Here is an 18,190-nt window from a genome sequence, read left to right as displayed (position 1 = left end):
TTCCATCTGGGGTTACACGATTTTATGACGAGGAGGAGCTGCGGTCCTGCTGTTAAACCCTCTTTTCATCTGTCATTCGCTAAAAACTTTAGCACTGCATTCCAGTCTGCCATTGACTGCTCACAACATTAAATATGACAGCAGATCCTCTACATAATAGGACCAGAAAAGCCTGATTATTATTACTGGTTATTACAATGTCGCTCTCATCCAACAAAGCCTTCAAAATCGTGGGCACTCCTGCACCCTGTTGTGGTGGAACGAGCTTCCCCTGTCCCTCAGAACTGCTGAATCTCTGTCCACATTTAAAAGGGTCTTAAAGCTCATCTCTTCCAGACTCACTTCTCCCATCATCTCTTAAGTTCATGTAAGGTATAAATGTTCATGCACTATAACTTTAAGATGATGCTCGGACAAACCTTTACACAGCTTACTCCTGCAATGTAAATGTCTACAAGTATCTCAAGAAAAAAAATCATTATGAGGAAGGTGATCAGGAATCATGGATATTCTGATAAAGTTTTATGCGCTACTCAAGTGATGAACATTGGTTCGTATGGTAGAAAGAAACAAAATAACTGTACTTAAGAATCACATGTCTGCAACTAAGTCTCTTTTTCTACTAATGTAATGAACACATTGTATTTTCTATGAGATGTACGTCGCTTTGGAGAAAAGCGCCTGCTAAATGAACACATGTAAATGTAAATGAGTAATTCTCTCGGGGAGTCCACTGCTCTCCCCTCACTGGGCGAAGATATACCCTGCAAGATTCCATTCCTTTACAGAATGTTTTGCATTTGATATAAAGCCAATATTCTCACAACGGTCCCCAGGTGAAACAGTTCTATCTTTGAAATAAGATTCTGCAATTTCATGGGAGATTAAAGCAGAAAGGCCATGTCGACAGAAGCGACATGAAAATGTATAAATATATAGCATGACACTTTCCTCTAAAACCTCAGTCTCTTTTAGCCTTGGCTCAAGGCCATATTCATACTTGAACATTGTTAGGACGTTTCATTAAATAGTTTTGTGCGCACCAGTCGCTCCCTTTTCCTTCCTTATAAGGAAACCATATTTCCTAGGGTGATGCAAGTTTACTACAAAGCGCTTACAGGTGAGGCTCAGTTTCACAGTCAATCTTCCAAATGGAATGGGCTTTCATATTATATTGCCTCTGATATGAAATATCCACTAATACAGAATATTAACACTTCTCATATAAACAGTTCTACAGCACTGATGCAGTTGTGATGAAGGGATACAACTGCGTAATGCAATTCATCAGAATATTTTGCAGAAATATTAATATGAAAGATGTAAGGATAATTCCATCGAAAGTAATTTTGATCCAGTCCAGGAATTAAGTAAAGTGCAACTCTTAGAACCTGCACAGCAGAAAAGTATTGTATGTCTAGGTCTATATTCCGTAGATATATCCCTACGTAGTTTTCGAAAGGCACATTTAATTATTTCTTAATTTTTGCACAGAGCACGTAGAGCGCTGCTCCGGTAAGCCTCAGAGGCTGTAATACGCTCAGGGTCGGCCCATATCCTCGACCATATCTCTGATATCAGTTAATATTCATCAATCATTTATATTTACCATCATACCCTGAAATATACCCATTGTGGTTACCAGAGTTTGGCTTTATGAGGAGTTTCGTTTCATACCATAAGCGTTTCTCGGCATTTACGAGGACTGAACTTAGATTTTGCATTTCTCCCGATAGGTGAGGAACACGAGACCAAAGCTGCCACGTAGTTTTTTCCACACTCATAGTTTGGCTTGTGTGGCGTTCAGATCCCAACCTCCATCACCCCTCTTTGCTCTTTTCTCCAGTGATCATGGTCCATCCACATGATGTTAGCTTGTTTGATGGAAATCAATGGATTTTTTTTCCATTGAACACTGATCATTGACCATTTCATTGATTTCCTGTGTCTTTACTGTTCTCTTTTGTTTTTTTTCCCAGGTTAAATTAATACATAAATGTTGAGTATCATATCTACCGCATGTGTTTTACACGTAAAAGCTTCAAAAGGGCTGACATTGCGCACGTACAAAGCCATACGGTATTACTGTATATTGTGACTCGTGGAGGGAAACTGCCTTGTTATGCTGTGTTATGATAACTAATGTTAACTATCAAAGTAACTGTATTCATTTTATGGTACCTTGTGATATTTTAGCATGAATGGATATCAGTTTTTCAGCCAGGAACTCATAAAAATGTTCATCCGTTGAAAGTAATGCCAAGCATGTCTTTAATTTCTGAAAATTCACCTTACAAAAGGTTTTTCAGAAATAAATGAGCATTCTAAGGTGGAGGAAAACTCTAATTATGATTTCATTGCTTAGTTGACACTTTCTCATGTATCTTAATGGGTTGCTAGTTTTTAACTTAGGTGGAATAATTCAGATGAATAAATCTCAGTACTTCAACCAGCAGCTTTCAGCTAACAAGAGCGTGTACCACTACTGTTATGGCTTCCACTCGGGCGGAGGCGTGGACCCAGTTGCGGTACACCGGATGGTTTCTTTCTGGGAGAATCCAAGGACGTGGTCAAAAGGACTGGGGAAGGGTCACCGAGGCACAGATGTAGTACTGAGGAGAATCCGAAGATGTAATCCGAGAGACAAGCCGACTGTCAGAGATACCGAGGAGACGAAGAGTAGAGCTAGGATGGGAAAGGGATCGAGGGACAAGGAACGGCGTCTAGGAACGAGGAACAAGGGACCACGGACGGAGGACGGAGGATGGGAGAGAGCCAATGCTAACGCTGAGGTCAGGAACGCTGAACTAAGGTTCCGTGTCCTATTGCGCTTTGAGCTGTCTTTTATCCATGTGTCTCATGATCCCCCGTAGGTGTTCCCAGTTGTGTGGAAGTGGAGGGCGTGACAACTACACATGTGCAGCATCTGCTCATGACACACTTAATAGAATACCAAACTATAAAACCAAGAAGGTCTTCAGATGGGAATGTACAAATGCTCTCTACTGGAATCCCATGAAGGAGGGAAACCAGGTAGTCTTTCACAGATCTAAACCTCCTCTAACTGCTCATGGTTCATTGAATAGAGAGCCAATGTCAGGTAGATCTGCACTATGACTTGCTGTCCCAGTGAAGGCCTCAAAGTGAAAGGTGAAGCTATTGGAAGCCAAAGAACCGCACTGGGGTGAAACCCTGGTCGGAAAAGTGATGAAACGTAGGGTTTCTGCCTGGTGTGTATCAGGCTCATCTACCTGAAATGTATATTTGGTGTTCTTATAACAGCTCATTTATTATGGGGGATCCTTGTGCAGGATCTATGATGTACTCCTACTTTAGTGAGTTGGAGATCAATACAGGATACCATCTGAACATTTTACATTAGCGTCACTTGGTGAAACCCAATCCCCACGATAAATGGAACTTGTCCCTACTTCTAGAAGAGGCCTTTTGCTGATGCATACTCTTCCTCTCTCTCTCTCTCTCTCTCACGCAAACACACACACACACACACACACACACACTCTGATAGTGGGCTGGGGAGGGGGGCTTAGTTCTGCCCGGACGTGTGGAAGGCAGGTGGTATGAGTAGAAAGGGTTCCTATCAGAGGGAGTGAATCTCCTACCAGCTGTCAATGATCAATTTTCTCAGCCTTATTTCTTCAATTGAGGGGGGAAGTTACTGCTCGGCGGGGGAGTTTCATTAATATTTTATTAGCATCCATACATTCCACGATCCATTGTGGTTTTCTTCATTTACACCAGTTATTCATTACACATGAGAATTTTAAGAAGAGGAAAACTTGTCTAACTTTTCTAATAAGGGCTGAAACAGAGTCCAGCAGTGTTTATGAGCCGATACAACATACAGCATGATTGTTATAATAATAGCAGCAATATCACAAATAATATTGTTTGTCTTGTTAGTTCAGACCAAGAATGACAAAACATGACATTGCAAAGGATGAGCTTGCCTGCTAAGGCACCAGGTGTCATTACTGAAGAAAACAGGTTCACTGGTTATGTTATAAGTTGATGAGTCAGGTACTTAATGTTTGCGCTACAGGAAGAGCTCTGGCTTCACTCAGGCTTTATTCTTACTTTATTCTGACATTATTTATTGTATTTATATAAAGAGTATTTGTCACCATGGAAACCACAAAGTTGTGTTCTATGGTAACTAGTTCATAACCATAATAAGACTGATCTCAGAATATAAGCTTTAGATGGATCACATAGGTTATAAAAGAGAAAAGCTCACAATCTGAGAAATAGTTACACTTTGTCATTATATTACTAATCCAGTTTATATTTAAGGACGTATTAATTTAACTAACATGCAAGTTGACTTAGACTTAAAGACAAATTTCATCTAAAAAATAGCTTTTTGAAACCCGTGTGTTAAATCTCTACATGTTACATGATAAAAGAAACAAAAAACTGGAAAAACTGACAGTTGTAACAAAGAGTGACAAACAAACTGTTAACGGAGAGACGGAGTGAAAAGTGCGCGTGTGTGTGCGGGACACGCGAGAGGCGGGACTCGCGTTGCCATCAATCCGCCTCCTATATGAGCCTCGATCCGAGGCAGGACTGACAGTTCGCTCGTGCGCGCGCGCGCGTGTGTGTGTGTGTGTGTATGTGTGCGAGTGTGTGCGTGCGCGCGCGCCTATGTGTGTGTGTTCGCGGACTGGCCCAGGCTCATCGTCATCGCCGTCATCGTCGCCCTGATCCTCAGACGGGACGGGGACGCGACACACACTTGGACTACCTGCTGTCTCACCGGCGGAGACGCGCACACGCGCAGCGGCGGGGACGGCGCGAGCGCACGCGCTGGAGCAGAACTCATTCATAGACTCCGATCTCGCTCTCTCTCTCTCAATTATATGAATCATCCGTTTCGTGCCCCAACTTTCCTTCCACGGACAGGATCCCACATCTAACAGGTACCGGCGGCAGCGGAGCGGAGGGACATGATGATGATGATGGACGGCATCATGGGAACCGCGGCCGTGGTTCTCATAATAGCGGCGGTGAGTGACGGGTCGGGTGTCCTCGTGTCGCTCTCGTGGGTGTGTGTCGCGTGTCAGGGCTGTGACTGTCGCGCGCGCCGCTATACTCTGCTGCAGCGCGTGAACAGATGCGAGCGCGCTGTGGGACACCTGGCTGGCTGGCGCAGAAAAGTGGGGTCCAAGTGTGTGTTTCCCGAAGTATGAAATATGGATATATGATATGGAAAGCAAACTGTGACGGTGTCTTCCTTCAGCTTTTCTTGTTTACTTTCCATTATTATTATTATTATTATTATTATTATTGTTGTTGTTGTTTCTAAATGACCCAAGACACTAACAGGTGCCTAAATGAGAGAAATTTATAAACTTTACCTGGTTGCAATGGTTCAGAAGCCTGGTGTGACAGAGGCTACTAGAATTACTGAAAAACATACTAAAATTAATACTAAAAGATAAAGCAACATTGGTGAAATTTATGTAATAATGTGATTTGAGGATGTGGTCACAGAGGTTGAGTTGAGCTCCACAGGACACATCTGTATACAGGCTTTTTATTGCTAATGCACACGCACACACATTGTCTGAAACCGCTTGCCGGAGCCTAACCCGGCAACACAGGGCGCAAGGCTGGAGGGGACACACCCAGGATGGGACGCCAGTCCATCGCAAGGCACCCCAAGCAAGACTTGAACCCCTGACCTGCCAGAGAACAGGCCCTGGCCAAACCCGCTGCACCACAGCACCCCCATCTTACTGCTAATAGTTATATTTAATTTCAGCATAAATGGGTTCCGTAGACCTGAGTCACTGTTCGTAGGGCAGCGCACAGCGACATGTGGTGTCTGCACATAATCCCATAATTTCCACACGCTCTCAGACTTTACGAAGCAAGATTAGACACCTTCAGGACCACAGGCACAGTTAGTGACATTCAGGATCACAGATGTACACATTGGCACAGATTTAGACTTACAGCTGTTCCACACTCTAGATGTTCGGATTTACAGACATTCAAGATCACAGATGTCTGGGTTTGCAGATATTCGGGTTTGATGGATCTACGCTACCTGCGCGAGAAGTTCGGACGATCCTGTAAAGGGACGCGATCGCACAACCCGCTCCTCCTCAGTCTCCAGGCTGGTAGTTATTCAGACCCGGGAAGCATCGTCTTGTTCCATGTGCAACTTCTCCTTCCCAACTTCTGAGAAGGGCGTGGGCCGTGGGCGCGGCGGACACATCAACCTGCGATTTGTTGTTTCCTGAAATTTTCCAGCAATGAAATATTCATAAACAGGAGCAGCATTTTGTGCACTGAAGTCCCCGCTTGTCTGTATTCCAGCAGTCAGGGGTGGGCAACAAAAAATAACCTTTGTGCCTCTGAATGTCGCCGGTCATAATATGTCCCAAATTCCTGTGGTATGAGAACAGTACTGAATGCTTTAGAAAGATGCTAAAATCAAAGCATTTGAAAGAAATTGTCATTTATAATTTGATCTCTACATCACCCTTTTCCTTTTACAGTGTTTACGCATCTATGTAGTTAAGTGTTGTTTTCTGGAACCTCTTTTCATGTCAGCATCTATTTATGGTCACACATTTATGGTTTACGGTTCCTAATCATATAGTTATTAATATGCGTGCTGGTAGTGCAGTCGATTGTTCTGTCCATCCTTCGTATGGTGGGATGAGGTGTGGCGGTAAACTGGCCGATGGAAGAATTCAGACACTGTGACTGCAGTCTTTTCTGAGGGGTTGTAGCCCATCAAGGTATTAATGTGTGATATAAACCAATATTGGCTAATGATCCTTAATACACATCCATTGCAGGGAACTTGCACAAACAAACAGATAAATAACTGTAAACACAAGCGCAAAAAATATGACCAGCAGATTATTGGAGAACATGGAAATTGGGACGAAGAAACAATGTTACAAGGCCACCTTTTTTTTTATTTAAACAATATTTAATAACAGAACCCTGAACTGGCTCATGTGAAATATAATTTAGGACTCTAGGCAGCCTGGACTATGTGCTATACAAAAATTCTACAAAAATTTTATGGCAGATTAGATCTTTCTTTTTTCTTTTTTAAAAAAATTATTTAATGAGAAAAAGTAAATACTTTTTGTCTGAATGTGCAGCCATGAAAGGTGAATGACTCTTGCTAGATAAGTTAAACTTCTGAGGTCGATTCACTTCCGATTCACATTATTCTTTCTACTTTGTACCAGCCAGGGTAATGAAGAGGATCATTAACTAAGAAACTGTTGCAAATTATAACCAGTATTTGCAAATGTGCAATTATTGCTTGAAAATATATACCTACTCTACACATATTTATGACTACTTATTTATTATTCTGTGATAACTGCGGACTGTAGAATAGATTTAATTTTTCTTTTCCTAGTTTACATCACATTAAAGGATTCAACTCATCATGGTAAAGTTGAACTCGTCACTCAAGCAGGCACCTCTTATCCAGTTGAGCTGAGCTGAGCTTATCCTGAGCTGAAAAATATTTAATACATTTATCTCATGCAACTTAAAGTACTGCAGAGACTATTTTGGGAGATTTATACATTGAACGTTGGAGACATAAGAGGAGTATGGAGATCCCACGTGTTTTTCCATGTGGTTATATTAAACTTTTAGGGTCTTGGAGCAGAATGATTAAAATCTAAATGGTTTGGATGCTTTTGTTTTATAACTTTGGACCATGTAGTTCTCTTTGAAGGAGGAAGATAAACGACATCTGGAATTCAAACGCAAGGTGGTTGTGCAAGTGTGAGCATCAACAAACCTTAGACCTTTGCTTGAGGAGATGAAAAAATAACCAAAGTTCTTTTTTATTTTTTCTTGCTGCTTTCTGGTGTCTTAATTTCATTACTAGATGTACTTGACCCTTTTCTCTTTTCAAAGCAGCGTACAACTCTTTACTAAGTTATACAGCTGGCTAATTTCACCGGAGCAATTTTAACGTGAGTTCTTTGCTCAAGGGTACTACATTTACATTACATTTATACATGTATTCATTTAGCAGGCATTTTTCTCCAAAGCAACGAACATCTCATAGAAAATACAATGTGTTCTTTACATTAGCAGAAAGAGACACTTAGATACAAATGTATGATTCTTAAGTGGTTAGTTTCTTTCCACCATATGAATCAATGTACATCATACAAGTAGCTGTATTAAACTGTAGCAGAATATCCACGATTCCTGATCTCCTTCCTAGTAATGATTTTTTTTTGAGATACATATAAACATTTATATTACATTACAGGAGTAGCTGTGTAAAGTTATAGAGCATGAACATTTATACCTTACATGAACTTAAGAGATGATGGGCAAAGTGAGTCTGGAAGAGGTTTCTTTTCAGACCCTTTTTAAATGTAGACAGAGATTCAGCAGTTCTGAGTGAGAGGGGGATGTCGTTCCACTACAACGGAGCCGGAATATAACTCAGATGAAGTGGACGGATGCTTGACGAACTTCTTGATTTGCTGCTTGGCGCAAAGGAGCCATTTTAACTGAAGTTCAGGATGTTGAAGCACCGCCGACAGGCCAGAGCCTGAAAATTGTTGGGTGATAATGAAAGATACCATCTTTAGGAGCTCGAAGAGGAAATAATATCACATGCTCTCCTAACAATCTTGTGATCTGACTATTTATCGCATCGCTTTGGGGGCGAGCCCTTCTGAGAAATAAAAGTTCTGATTGAAGATGAAAATATTCAAAGCAAAGTTTTCCCTTCCCCTTGAGGCTAACATTAAATAAATAAGTAAATAAATAAATAAATAATAAATAAATTAAAAAAAAACCCAGTGTTGCAACAGTTTTCAAAAACATAAACACCATGTGCTAGTGTGAGTGTATATGCGAGTCCGTCACAGTGACGCGAGTGTGTCTGAAACAGACTGTGATGGGATGGGATGGGAATGGAGTACATCTGCAGGTGTACCGCGGTGACCTATAATCACTACACTGCATGCGTAAGGGCAGTGGTGCAGCTGTGGGAAATCAAAGGGCATCATGGCGTGGTGGACCATGGTTGTGTACCTTCGTAGAACGCCAGTAAGGAGCGCATCTGTATTTTCGGCAGATATAGGAGACGTAGAAAAATTAAACGATAAATGAAATCCTCCTTTCTCACGTTTTATTTCTTGGTGTTCTAGTTTTTAAATAAAAAAAAAAGACAGCCTAGCATTTCTGACATCAGAAGAGAGCCGATGGGATGAAAATGGAACTTGTACGGTGGCCCCTTTTAGAGCTCGGCTCTCACGGATGGGAATACTATGTCATCTGGGGCCGCAGTCTGTACTCTGGTATAGTGGGTAGATGACTTTCTCTTCTATTTCCTTAGCTTGCACTTTTATTCAAAGCCTTTACATGTCGCCTATTTGTGATGAAGGATGCAACTTACATAATGAAGCTTCCTCAAGTGTAACAGCAGTGATTATTGATGCACTGACAATGGAATTCTAGACTTTATCTGTTTGATCAAGCTCAGCTCTTTTAGTACTTCCTGTCTCCTGAGAGACTGAGGTTTGTTACTTCTGCTTTGGAGAAAGTGAACCTTATCACCTGGATCAGGTATTCAGTTATTAATCTAACTGATCAAACAGAAAATTGGTATCAAATCACAAGAGTTATGAACTGAATAAATGAGGTCAATTCACCTTTAAAGCCAAGGGTTGCTGGTAGCATGGGGGTAGAGCTGCTGCCTTGGAGTATGAAGGTTACTGGTTTGAATCTCACTCACTGCTGCAGTACCTGTGATCATGGAACTTACTCTGAATTGCTCTGGTAAAATCATCCACCTATCTACATGGTTAAATAATTGTAGCTGTCTTAACAGTGTGAGTTGCTTTGGAGCAAAGCAGCAGCTCCATGAATAAATGTAAGGAAGAACCCTGGAAGTTGCCAAGTGACAGTTTATGTTGCCCTATACCTTGTGGGAACATTCTTGGAATGTATGAAACTTTATGTGATGTTCTGCAGAGGTGTGGTCAGGTGCAGATTATCTGCACTGGGGGCCATGGTTGCGGAATGCTTGCCATGTTAATTGGGGGGGTGGGGCAGAGATACTGCTGATTTCACCCGAGTGCTCACTTGAAGGTACCCCTGGGGGACAGCAGCTGTCTTGGAGGCAGGGGCACATTCTGATCTGCTGCATTCCAAGGATCTGGACTGAACGAAGTGTGTTGTTTCTATCTGTCAGGAGGCCAGCAGCGCGTCAGACTGCGTCGTGTCGACTGTCATGGCACATTGCTGAACTGGGGTCTAAAACACAGTGACAGCTTCCTGTGACTTATTTCCAGCTTCTGAAGCTTATTATCTGGGGGCATCACAGGATGGGTTGGATATAATGAAATGAAAAGTGGATTGAAAAAATAAAAGATGCATCAAGGTGTTACATCCTGTCCTAAGCAGATTAATTCTTATACAGAATAATACAACATAATATTGAAAAGTGCCATTAGTTTAGTATTAGTTTAAGAGCAATAAGGCTGCATTATAAAGAATAATAACTCAAAACCTTGTTCACAGAGTGGAACAAAAAGTTTTTAGCATGTTATATTCTACAGGTGTGACATTTATTACATATTTGCTCATAAGGTACATCTTTTTGAAACAGGTTGTTCCATCAAATCACATGCTCTCTATTTAGAAATTGATTGTTTTGGAGATTGGACATTGGATTTTTTTTTAATGAAAAGCCAAGTTTTCATTACATTTTACATTACATTTGCATTCATTGTCCAATACCACCATTTTTGGCAGTGCACATGACACAAGTAGCTCCAGATGCAACTCAGAGGAAATACAAAGCTGGCTGTAACCGTTGATGGGATGCAAGATTATAGAGCAGGTAGGAGACCAGGAGAGAAGCGGGTCCAAAGAGATTTTGAGACTCTTCTTGAATGTTGATAGGGATTCAGCAGCCTTGAGGGGTAGAGGACACTTATTTCAGGATAACCACAACTGGGAACCTTTATTATTATGCTGCAGTACAGGTCGCTCGTGTGCAAACTGTCAGCTGTGTAAACTGTAAAGGGTCAGTGAAAGCGTATCATTGTGGTTGATGCTAACCTGTGGACTTCAGGGCAATGCAAAGACCGATAGTGGCAGAAGTGGCAAGCACGGTTTTTTTTTTCTATGTGTCCCAAATCCTGACGTATTTCCCCTGTAGGTTTTTACAAGTTTCAGGTGTGTTCTGCTGTAATTAGAAAGAACAAGGTGTGGCTTCAAGCTTTTTTTTAACCGCCCCTCCATTATTCCCTCTATTTGCCATTGTAGCCATTGTAGGTTGTTTTTGCTCAGGTGCTTGTGCATGTTGCACCCTGCCTACCCAATTCTGTGAGTTCTCACATACCTCTCTCTCCATGTCCATGGCAGGTGGGGGCTCTGCAGACCAACGAGTCCTGTAGGTCAGGCCAGTACACCAGTCGCGGGGAGTGCTGCAAGCAGTGCCAGCCAGGGGAGGGCGTTGTGGAGCCTTGTGGAGTGTCCCAGACGGTCTGTGCCCAGTGCGTGGACAGTAAGTACCACACCACACACCTTCTCACTTCACTGGCGTCCACATACTGCATGTTGAAACATCTCTTTTTGCGAATTACATTTATTCATTTCTCCAAAGCGATGTACAATATTAAGCTACCTACAGTTATTCACCCAGTTGTACAAGTAGGTAATTTAGGGTAAGTACCTTGCTCAGTGGTACTACAGCTGGAGGAAGGATTCAACCCTGCAACTTTCAGGTCCGTAGGCAGCAGCTCTAACCACTACGCTACCAGGTGCCCTAAATTATGAAACTGAGTGAAATTCATATTTTTTAAAGACTTAAATTGTTATAAAATCCAAGCCATGTTTGTCTGCAAAAAGTGAAAGTGAGGAAGCAGATGCGAAGACCCTCTGGTTTGACTGGTACCTCGGTTTCTGATTGGGAACAGATGGGGCCGTTGGGTCTCATGTCCTTTCCACTCTAGTTTGTAGGCCAGAGGAGGTTATCCCTGTTCTCAGTCATGGGGATGGAGTCAAGCTGAAAGTTTATTTTACTTTCCAGTCGGTCACATTTAAAAATAGAGTATTTCACTAATCAAAGGGCGACTGAGTGCAGTGGTTGTAGCTACTGCCTGTGGCTCTGAAGGTTGCCTTTTCAGGTCTTACCTACTGCTGCAGTACCCTTGAGCAAAGTACTTAGCTTAATTTGCTCTAGTAAAATTAGGCCACCTGCACAAGTGGGTAAAGCGTTACAGGTAGCTAAACAGTGTAAGTCAGATAGATGTGAATGTGTCAAAAAATCACCTGAAATTGCTACAACTCTTCTCTTTCACGTCACACATCAGAACATCTAACCTCTCCTTTTAAGACAAGTCGAACATATTCATCGCTGTCAAAGAATCACTTATTCGAACAGACAATGTTTCTTTTTCTTGATGTAAAACAACGAAAAATCGCAAGTTAACAAAACTAACAATGCCATCTGACACGGGGCGACAGTGAAGTTTCACGAATAATTGCAGCGCAGAAAAATGTAAAAGGAAGCAGAGATGGTGAGGACAAACTATGTGTTCTTCGGAAGCGAAGTTAATTGCACTGGGGGTAAGAGTGACAAGATCGTAATGAATGCGGTACTAAGCAGACTACAGCAATCACTGCATTGCAAAGTAGACGTACAGTTCTTTAATAATGAAACATGCGGTAGTGAGGACTTGTGCGCAGGGTTCAGGTGGGCAGAAGAGAGTTAAGATACCATATTCCATATGCTGGTCCTTGGGGAGCACCCAGTGCATGCTGGAACTGGGTAGTGTCCTAAAAGGCATTTGGTGTTTTATTTCATTTATCTCTCTATGTTTCTGTCACCTGAAAAGGCACATTATACAGCACATCCACAAAACTGATCTAAAGGAAAAATGAGGCAGGATTTTGCATTTCAGAAAACCCTGAAGGCCACTGGAAAAATGTTGAGTGTTTACATAATGTTCTTCCAGTGCATCCTAAAATAAGAAGCTGACCCTTTCCATTTTAGGGAGTGCAGTTTTAACCTCTCGTCTATTGGCTCACGAAACGCTGCCATGTTCTGGGGTTGCGGGTGGGATATGGACAGATGGGAACGTGTTTGGAAGACACTTTAATAGTTACCACTTGCACAAAAGTGAAACAGGTGAGTGAAGAAGAGATGCTGGTAAAGAAGAGAGTGAGAACTGGCAAAAAAGCTAGATTTTCAGCCAAGGCAGCTATTTTTATTAGATGCCGAAGACAGCAGTGAAGCCATAGGATCTGAGACACAGCAGCTGGACTGACACTGGAGACCCCTTTGCCCCTAGACGCTGCTCCCTGGACTGCTTCTCTCTCGTTCCCACACTCAGTGATGTGGGCTGAGGCCGTCACACCATCACCTACATTGCAGCTGCTGTAAAATGAACCAAAGGAGCACAGATGGCCTTTGACCAGTTGCACCCTAAACAAAAACCAAACTATATTCAAAATGAGACCTGATAATGGCTAATGGACATAAATCTTCCCTGCAAGGCATGTATACATATAACAGTTTGCAACCATTTGACATGAGTAGGGAAAGCCTATAAAAGGAATAGCCTTAGAACACTATTCTTTTACCAGATTGTCTTGGATTAGGGTTTAACAGTGCATATAGTCAACAAGGGTTTATCCGGCAACTACTAACAGCTAATGCACTTTGTGTCATCAAAACTTGCTAGGTAGGGTATAGCGAAATACGTAGGAGCCGTATGTTTTCTTAAAAGTGTTTATTGAATGACCACCAGCACCAAAATCTATCTTGATCATTACTGTTTTTTTTTAAATATACAGATGATCCTCGACTAATGATGGGGTTACGTTCTGATAAACCCATCGTAAGTGGAAAAATCGTAAGTTGAAAAAGAATACAGTACCGCACCTACCGAGCATGATAGCCTAGCCTAGCCTACTTTAAACATGCTCAGAACACTTATGATAGCCTACAGCTGTGCAAAGTTAAGCAGGAGACACACATGGGCGTTTAGTAGACATGATGGGATGCGAAAAGACAAAATGAAAAAACGCACTCGACACAGTTTCGCTTGTTTACACTTGCAGTTGATTACACTCGCTGGAGTGATCGATACAGAGACTGTGAGCGTGGTTGAGTGGATTCTGAGGCTCACTGCCATCACCCAGCAGCGGGAGAGAGTATCGTACCGCATATTGCAAGCACGGGAACAGATCGAAATTCTAAATTCAAAGTACGGCTTCTACTGAATGCGTATCGCTATCGTACCGTCGTAACTTCGAAAAATCGCAAGTCGAACCATCATAAGTAGAGTAGCATCTGTACTAACAAAAGTGCTCCATCAATATGTTTCATTATTAATCTTCATGCCTTTTTCTAGCTATATGTAATGCTTCAACAGTACCCATTAAACCTGTATGTTTTCTGTAAGCCACCCTATTTTATGTCCTTTTAATGCTTATTTCCTGAGCTCATGCCTTCTAAACTGTGACATAGCCGGATCATGATCTGGATTGGTCTTTCTTGAGCTAAACAGAATGGCTTGTGTATATTCAAATGTAACCTTTAAACATTTAATCATTCCAACCCACCACTAAATATAAATTCGTTCAAAAGCTTAACATTGTTTTGTTTATTGAAGCATTAAAGGTTCTGATGTATTCTGTTTTGCATTTGCCACATCAGGAACATGCATGGAATTTATGAAACTGCTACACTAAATTTTGGTTCTGTGGGATGTTGGGAAAATATTTCATGTAGCAAAATACTCATACATGATTTAAAAGAAGTATTTCCATATGAGAAGTGCTTTAGAGCAGACCCTTCAGAAAAATATCATAAGTTCCAGTACATGCAGTCTAATCATCTCTGGTAACTCGAGCAGATAAATGATTATCGGTAGGAGCTCATGTGGAAGACTATTCTTACAACAATTTTCTTTGCAGATCTTTTTGCCATTTACAAAAAGTGTGTTGAAAAAGACACCCAACTGAGAAAAATAAATGTAAATATTTCAAAGGTTTTCCATTCCCTGTGGGAGTAAATTTAATACTGCAAAGGTGCTAGATGGTCATTGGGAGAAAGAGCAAAAGCAAAATATGATGGGATCCTGCTATTATAAAGAAAGATCTAATTCACCTTCAAAGGGTACATTTAAATACAGATTTATTCCAATCATCAGCTGGTGCAGTTCCTGCACGGTTACTAAAAGTATTAAAATTTCAAGGTACTTGAGGAGGGGGAGCGGTGGCGCAGTGGCGCAGTGGGTTGGACCGAGCCCTGCTCTCCAGTGGGTCTGGGGTTCGAGTCCTGCTGGGGGTGCCTTGCGACGGACTGGCGTCCCATCCTGGGTGTGTCCCCTCCCCCTCCGGCCTTACGTCCTGTGTTACTGGGTAGGCTCTGGTTCCCCCCGACCCCGTATGGGACTAGCGGTTCCGAAAGTGTGTGTGTGTACTTGAGGACTTACATATAAAAAATCTGAGTTTTTGAATGACATCTAAATGAGGCATAATCATTCCAGCAAAAACACTAAAAGCATATCTTGCTGTCTCAGGTCTACCAGTGCAATTTCCTGTGCTCCTAAACACAAACTATACTGATGGATTTTAGGCTCAGTGCTGATTTCATAGGTTTAGTTAGACCCTGAAGGAGTATGATTAAACCCAAAGGCTGAAGTTGTGAGGGCAAGCTGACAGAGCCTCAGGAAGCCACCAGCACACTTCAGGGACCTGAACTCCAGCAGAATCACTTTGGTGGAAAGCAATGTAGATAGCGGTGGCATTAAAAGTGAAAGCTTCCCAGGAAAGGAAAGCTCTCTCAAATGACCAGACAATAATGGAGAATTAATTAAGGTGTGTATTAAATATTAACGGATTTTAAGAGTGAAGCCCGCTGCTGGGGCAGCACTGTTAATAGAAACGGTCCTTAATGCAGGTAGCAACTGCGCTGAAAGAACACTGGTTGAAAAAGCCAGATAAAAGATTTATTAAATCTATTACAGAATGCAATTTTTTGAAAATGTTTTTCTGTGTGTCCTATAGTCTAAAGAAAGGCTAAACCCTATTTTTTCTGAATAAATTTTTGAATAAAATGTTGCATTTTAAACCAAAAGTATGCTATGTCATTTAACAGCTTTGGAAGAATGCAGAGATAGTCATGGAAGGGATGGAGAGTAAGGTGACTCACAGAAACAGAAAAACATGAGAAAATCTTCAGGATCCTCGTCATTCTCTTTGTAATCATAATATAAACTTTGGAGTAAAGAAACCTAATTTTTTTTGTGTCTGAGGCTAAATCTTAGGCATTTAAAGTACTCTGCTCTGATAATCGTAAAAAAGACCATCAACAGCTCCATGTGGACTCTATAAATGTATTGAAATGCATTATTAATGTATGAAATTATGGTAATGGACTTCCGAAGATGTGCAGTACAGGGTGGACTGTAAGGAGTTGTGGTTTGAATTTGGACCTTTTCAATTGCAACAAATGCACTATGGTCTTGACTTAGCCCCACTTTGAGTCTGACTTAGGTGCACCTTGACCTCATATAGGGCCTGTACTTGGCCTTAGTTGGATTTACTTCCATTTCTGACACAACCATACTCTTCCCATGGACGTATCAGGTGCAGTAAGCTAGGTCATGCTGAGATGTGTATGTATAAAATTTTTTGTTACACTTTTGAAAGGGGATGACAATATGATTTCTTTAAACTCTTGGGCATACCAAATACTGTACAATATCCAGCTTTTAAAAGAAAATGCTTAATTTATTAGTGTACACAAAATGGCAAGAACTCCCTAATAAATACTGGAATAAATAATAAAAATACAGCAGGCAACATAAATGAAAAACAGTTCCTCATAACCACTAACTGGCATTATACACAAAACAAACTAGATGTTACACACTAAACTGTATTACAATTTTTTATTCTACTGTGAGTTATAAACTATTTTATAATGAATAATGCTGTACCACTTGGTGGGTAAGTGCAATATTTCTTTTTTGCATGCGGTGCTTTAACATATTGTAATAAGGATGTGCATTACCATTTTGCAATGAGTTGTGTTTAACATCTTGATTTATTCATTTAGCAAGCGCTTTTTTCCAAAGTGGCATACATCTCAGAGAAAAATACAAAAGTCCATTTTACACCAACAGAAGGCGATCTGAATACGGACACGAGATTTTTGCCTATAGTCAATTTGTCTCATACCACCACGTAAACCAGTGTACTTTACAAGAGTATCTGCATATACGTATATATATATATATATATATATATATATATATATATATATATAAATGCTCTTGTACGATATAACCAGAGTCTTGAGCTTGATGTGAGTCGCTGCAGAAAGCCAACGGAGAGCGACGAGGTGATGGGATACACGGAGACCCTTTGGCATGTCACACACAACTCACGTTAAGCCGTTTTGTGTTAAGTGGTCCTGCCTCCCAGTCAAGTACTGTGCTCTCGGTGTCCCTCTTGCAGGTGAGACCTTCTCGGAGAACTTCAGCCATACGGAGCGCTGCCAGCCCTGCACAAAGTGTACAGGCCTTATGCGTATGCTAACACCTTGTACTGACACCAATGATGCAATCTGCGCCTGCGACTATAGCTACTACATGAGTGAAGTCACGGGGACCTGCGAGCCCTGTGCGGTCTGCCCAGTAGGCAGTGGTGTGCTGATGCGCTGCGACCCCAACCACGACACCGTCTGTGAGGAGTGTACGGAAGACACCTTTTCGGAAGACGAGAGCATGCTGGACCCTTGCATGCCCTGCACCATTTGCGAAGAGGAATTTGACATACAGCTGGCTTCATGCACCCCCACCCGTGACACCATCTGCCAAGGTAAGCAGTTATACTAGGTTCCCACTCATGTCATGCTATGAATACACATTAACATCCCAGGTCACACTGAGGGATAACTGAGTGGACAGTTAATATCCCTCTTGCACCAAGGCTTTGGTACGATCCAAGGGAAACTGATAACCTTTGCATTAAAAATCAACTTTATTTACTACTTTCATTTTTCCATTCCTGAATGATTTTACCTGTATGCAAAGGCTTTCCTCCATCAGAGAAAGTGACCTCCACAGCTGCTCACGTTCAATCTGATCTAGAGAAGATCTGTGTGGGTGTTTCTAAAGGGGGCATG

General features: G+C 41.6%; 1 protein-coding gene across 1 annotated transcript in view; it reads left to right on the top strand.

Moving 5' to 3' along the window:
* The first annotated feature begins 4,621 nt into the window (after positions 1 to 4,621).
* ngfrb (nerve growth factor receptor b) overlaps positions 4,622 to 18,190 on the top strand; it is a 33,887-nt gene continuing 20,318 nt past the window's right edge. Inside the window, exons 1-3 of the mRNA XM_018749777.2 lie at positions 4,622 to 5,030; positions 11,410 to 11,551; positions 17,521 to 17,883. Of these exons, the coding sequence (XP_018605293.2) occupies positions 4,971 to 5,030; positions 11,410 to 11,551; positions 17,521 to 17,883 (565 nt within the window). The 5' untranslated portion in view covers positions 4,622 to 4,970. The remainder of the gene's footprint in view (positions 5,031 to 11,409; positions 11,552 to 17,520; positions 17,884 to 18,190) is intronic.

Source organism: Scleropages formosus, chromosome 20 (genome assembly GCF_900964775.1).
Source record: "Scleropages formosus chromosome 20, fSclFor1.1, whole genome shotgun sequence".
In the NCBI taxonomy this organism is placed as follows: domain Eukaryota; kingdom Metazoa; phylum Chordata; class Actinopteri; order Osteoglossiformes; family Osteoglossidae; genus Scleropages; species Scleropages formosus.
The sequence above is the reverse complement of the archived record's forward strand: the minus strand, read 5'-3'. Positions and strand labels throughout refer to the sequence as shown.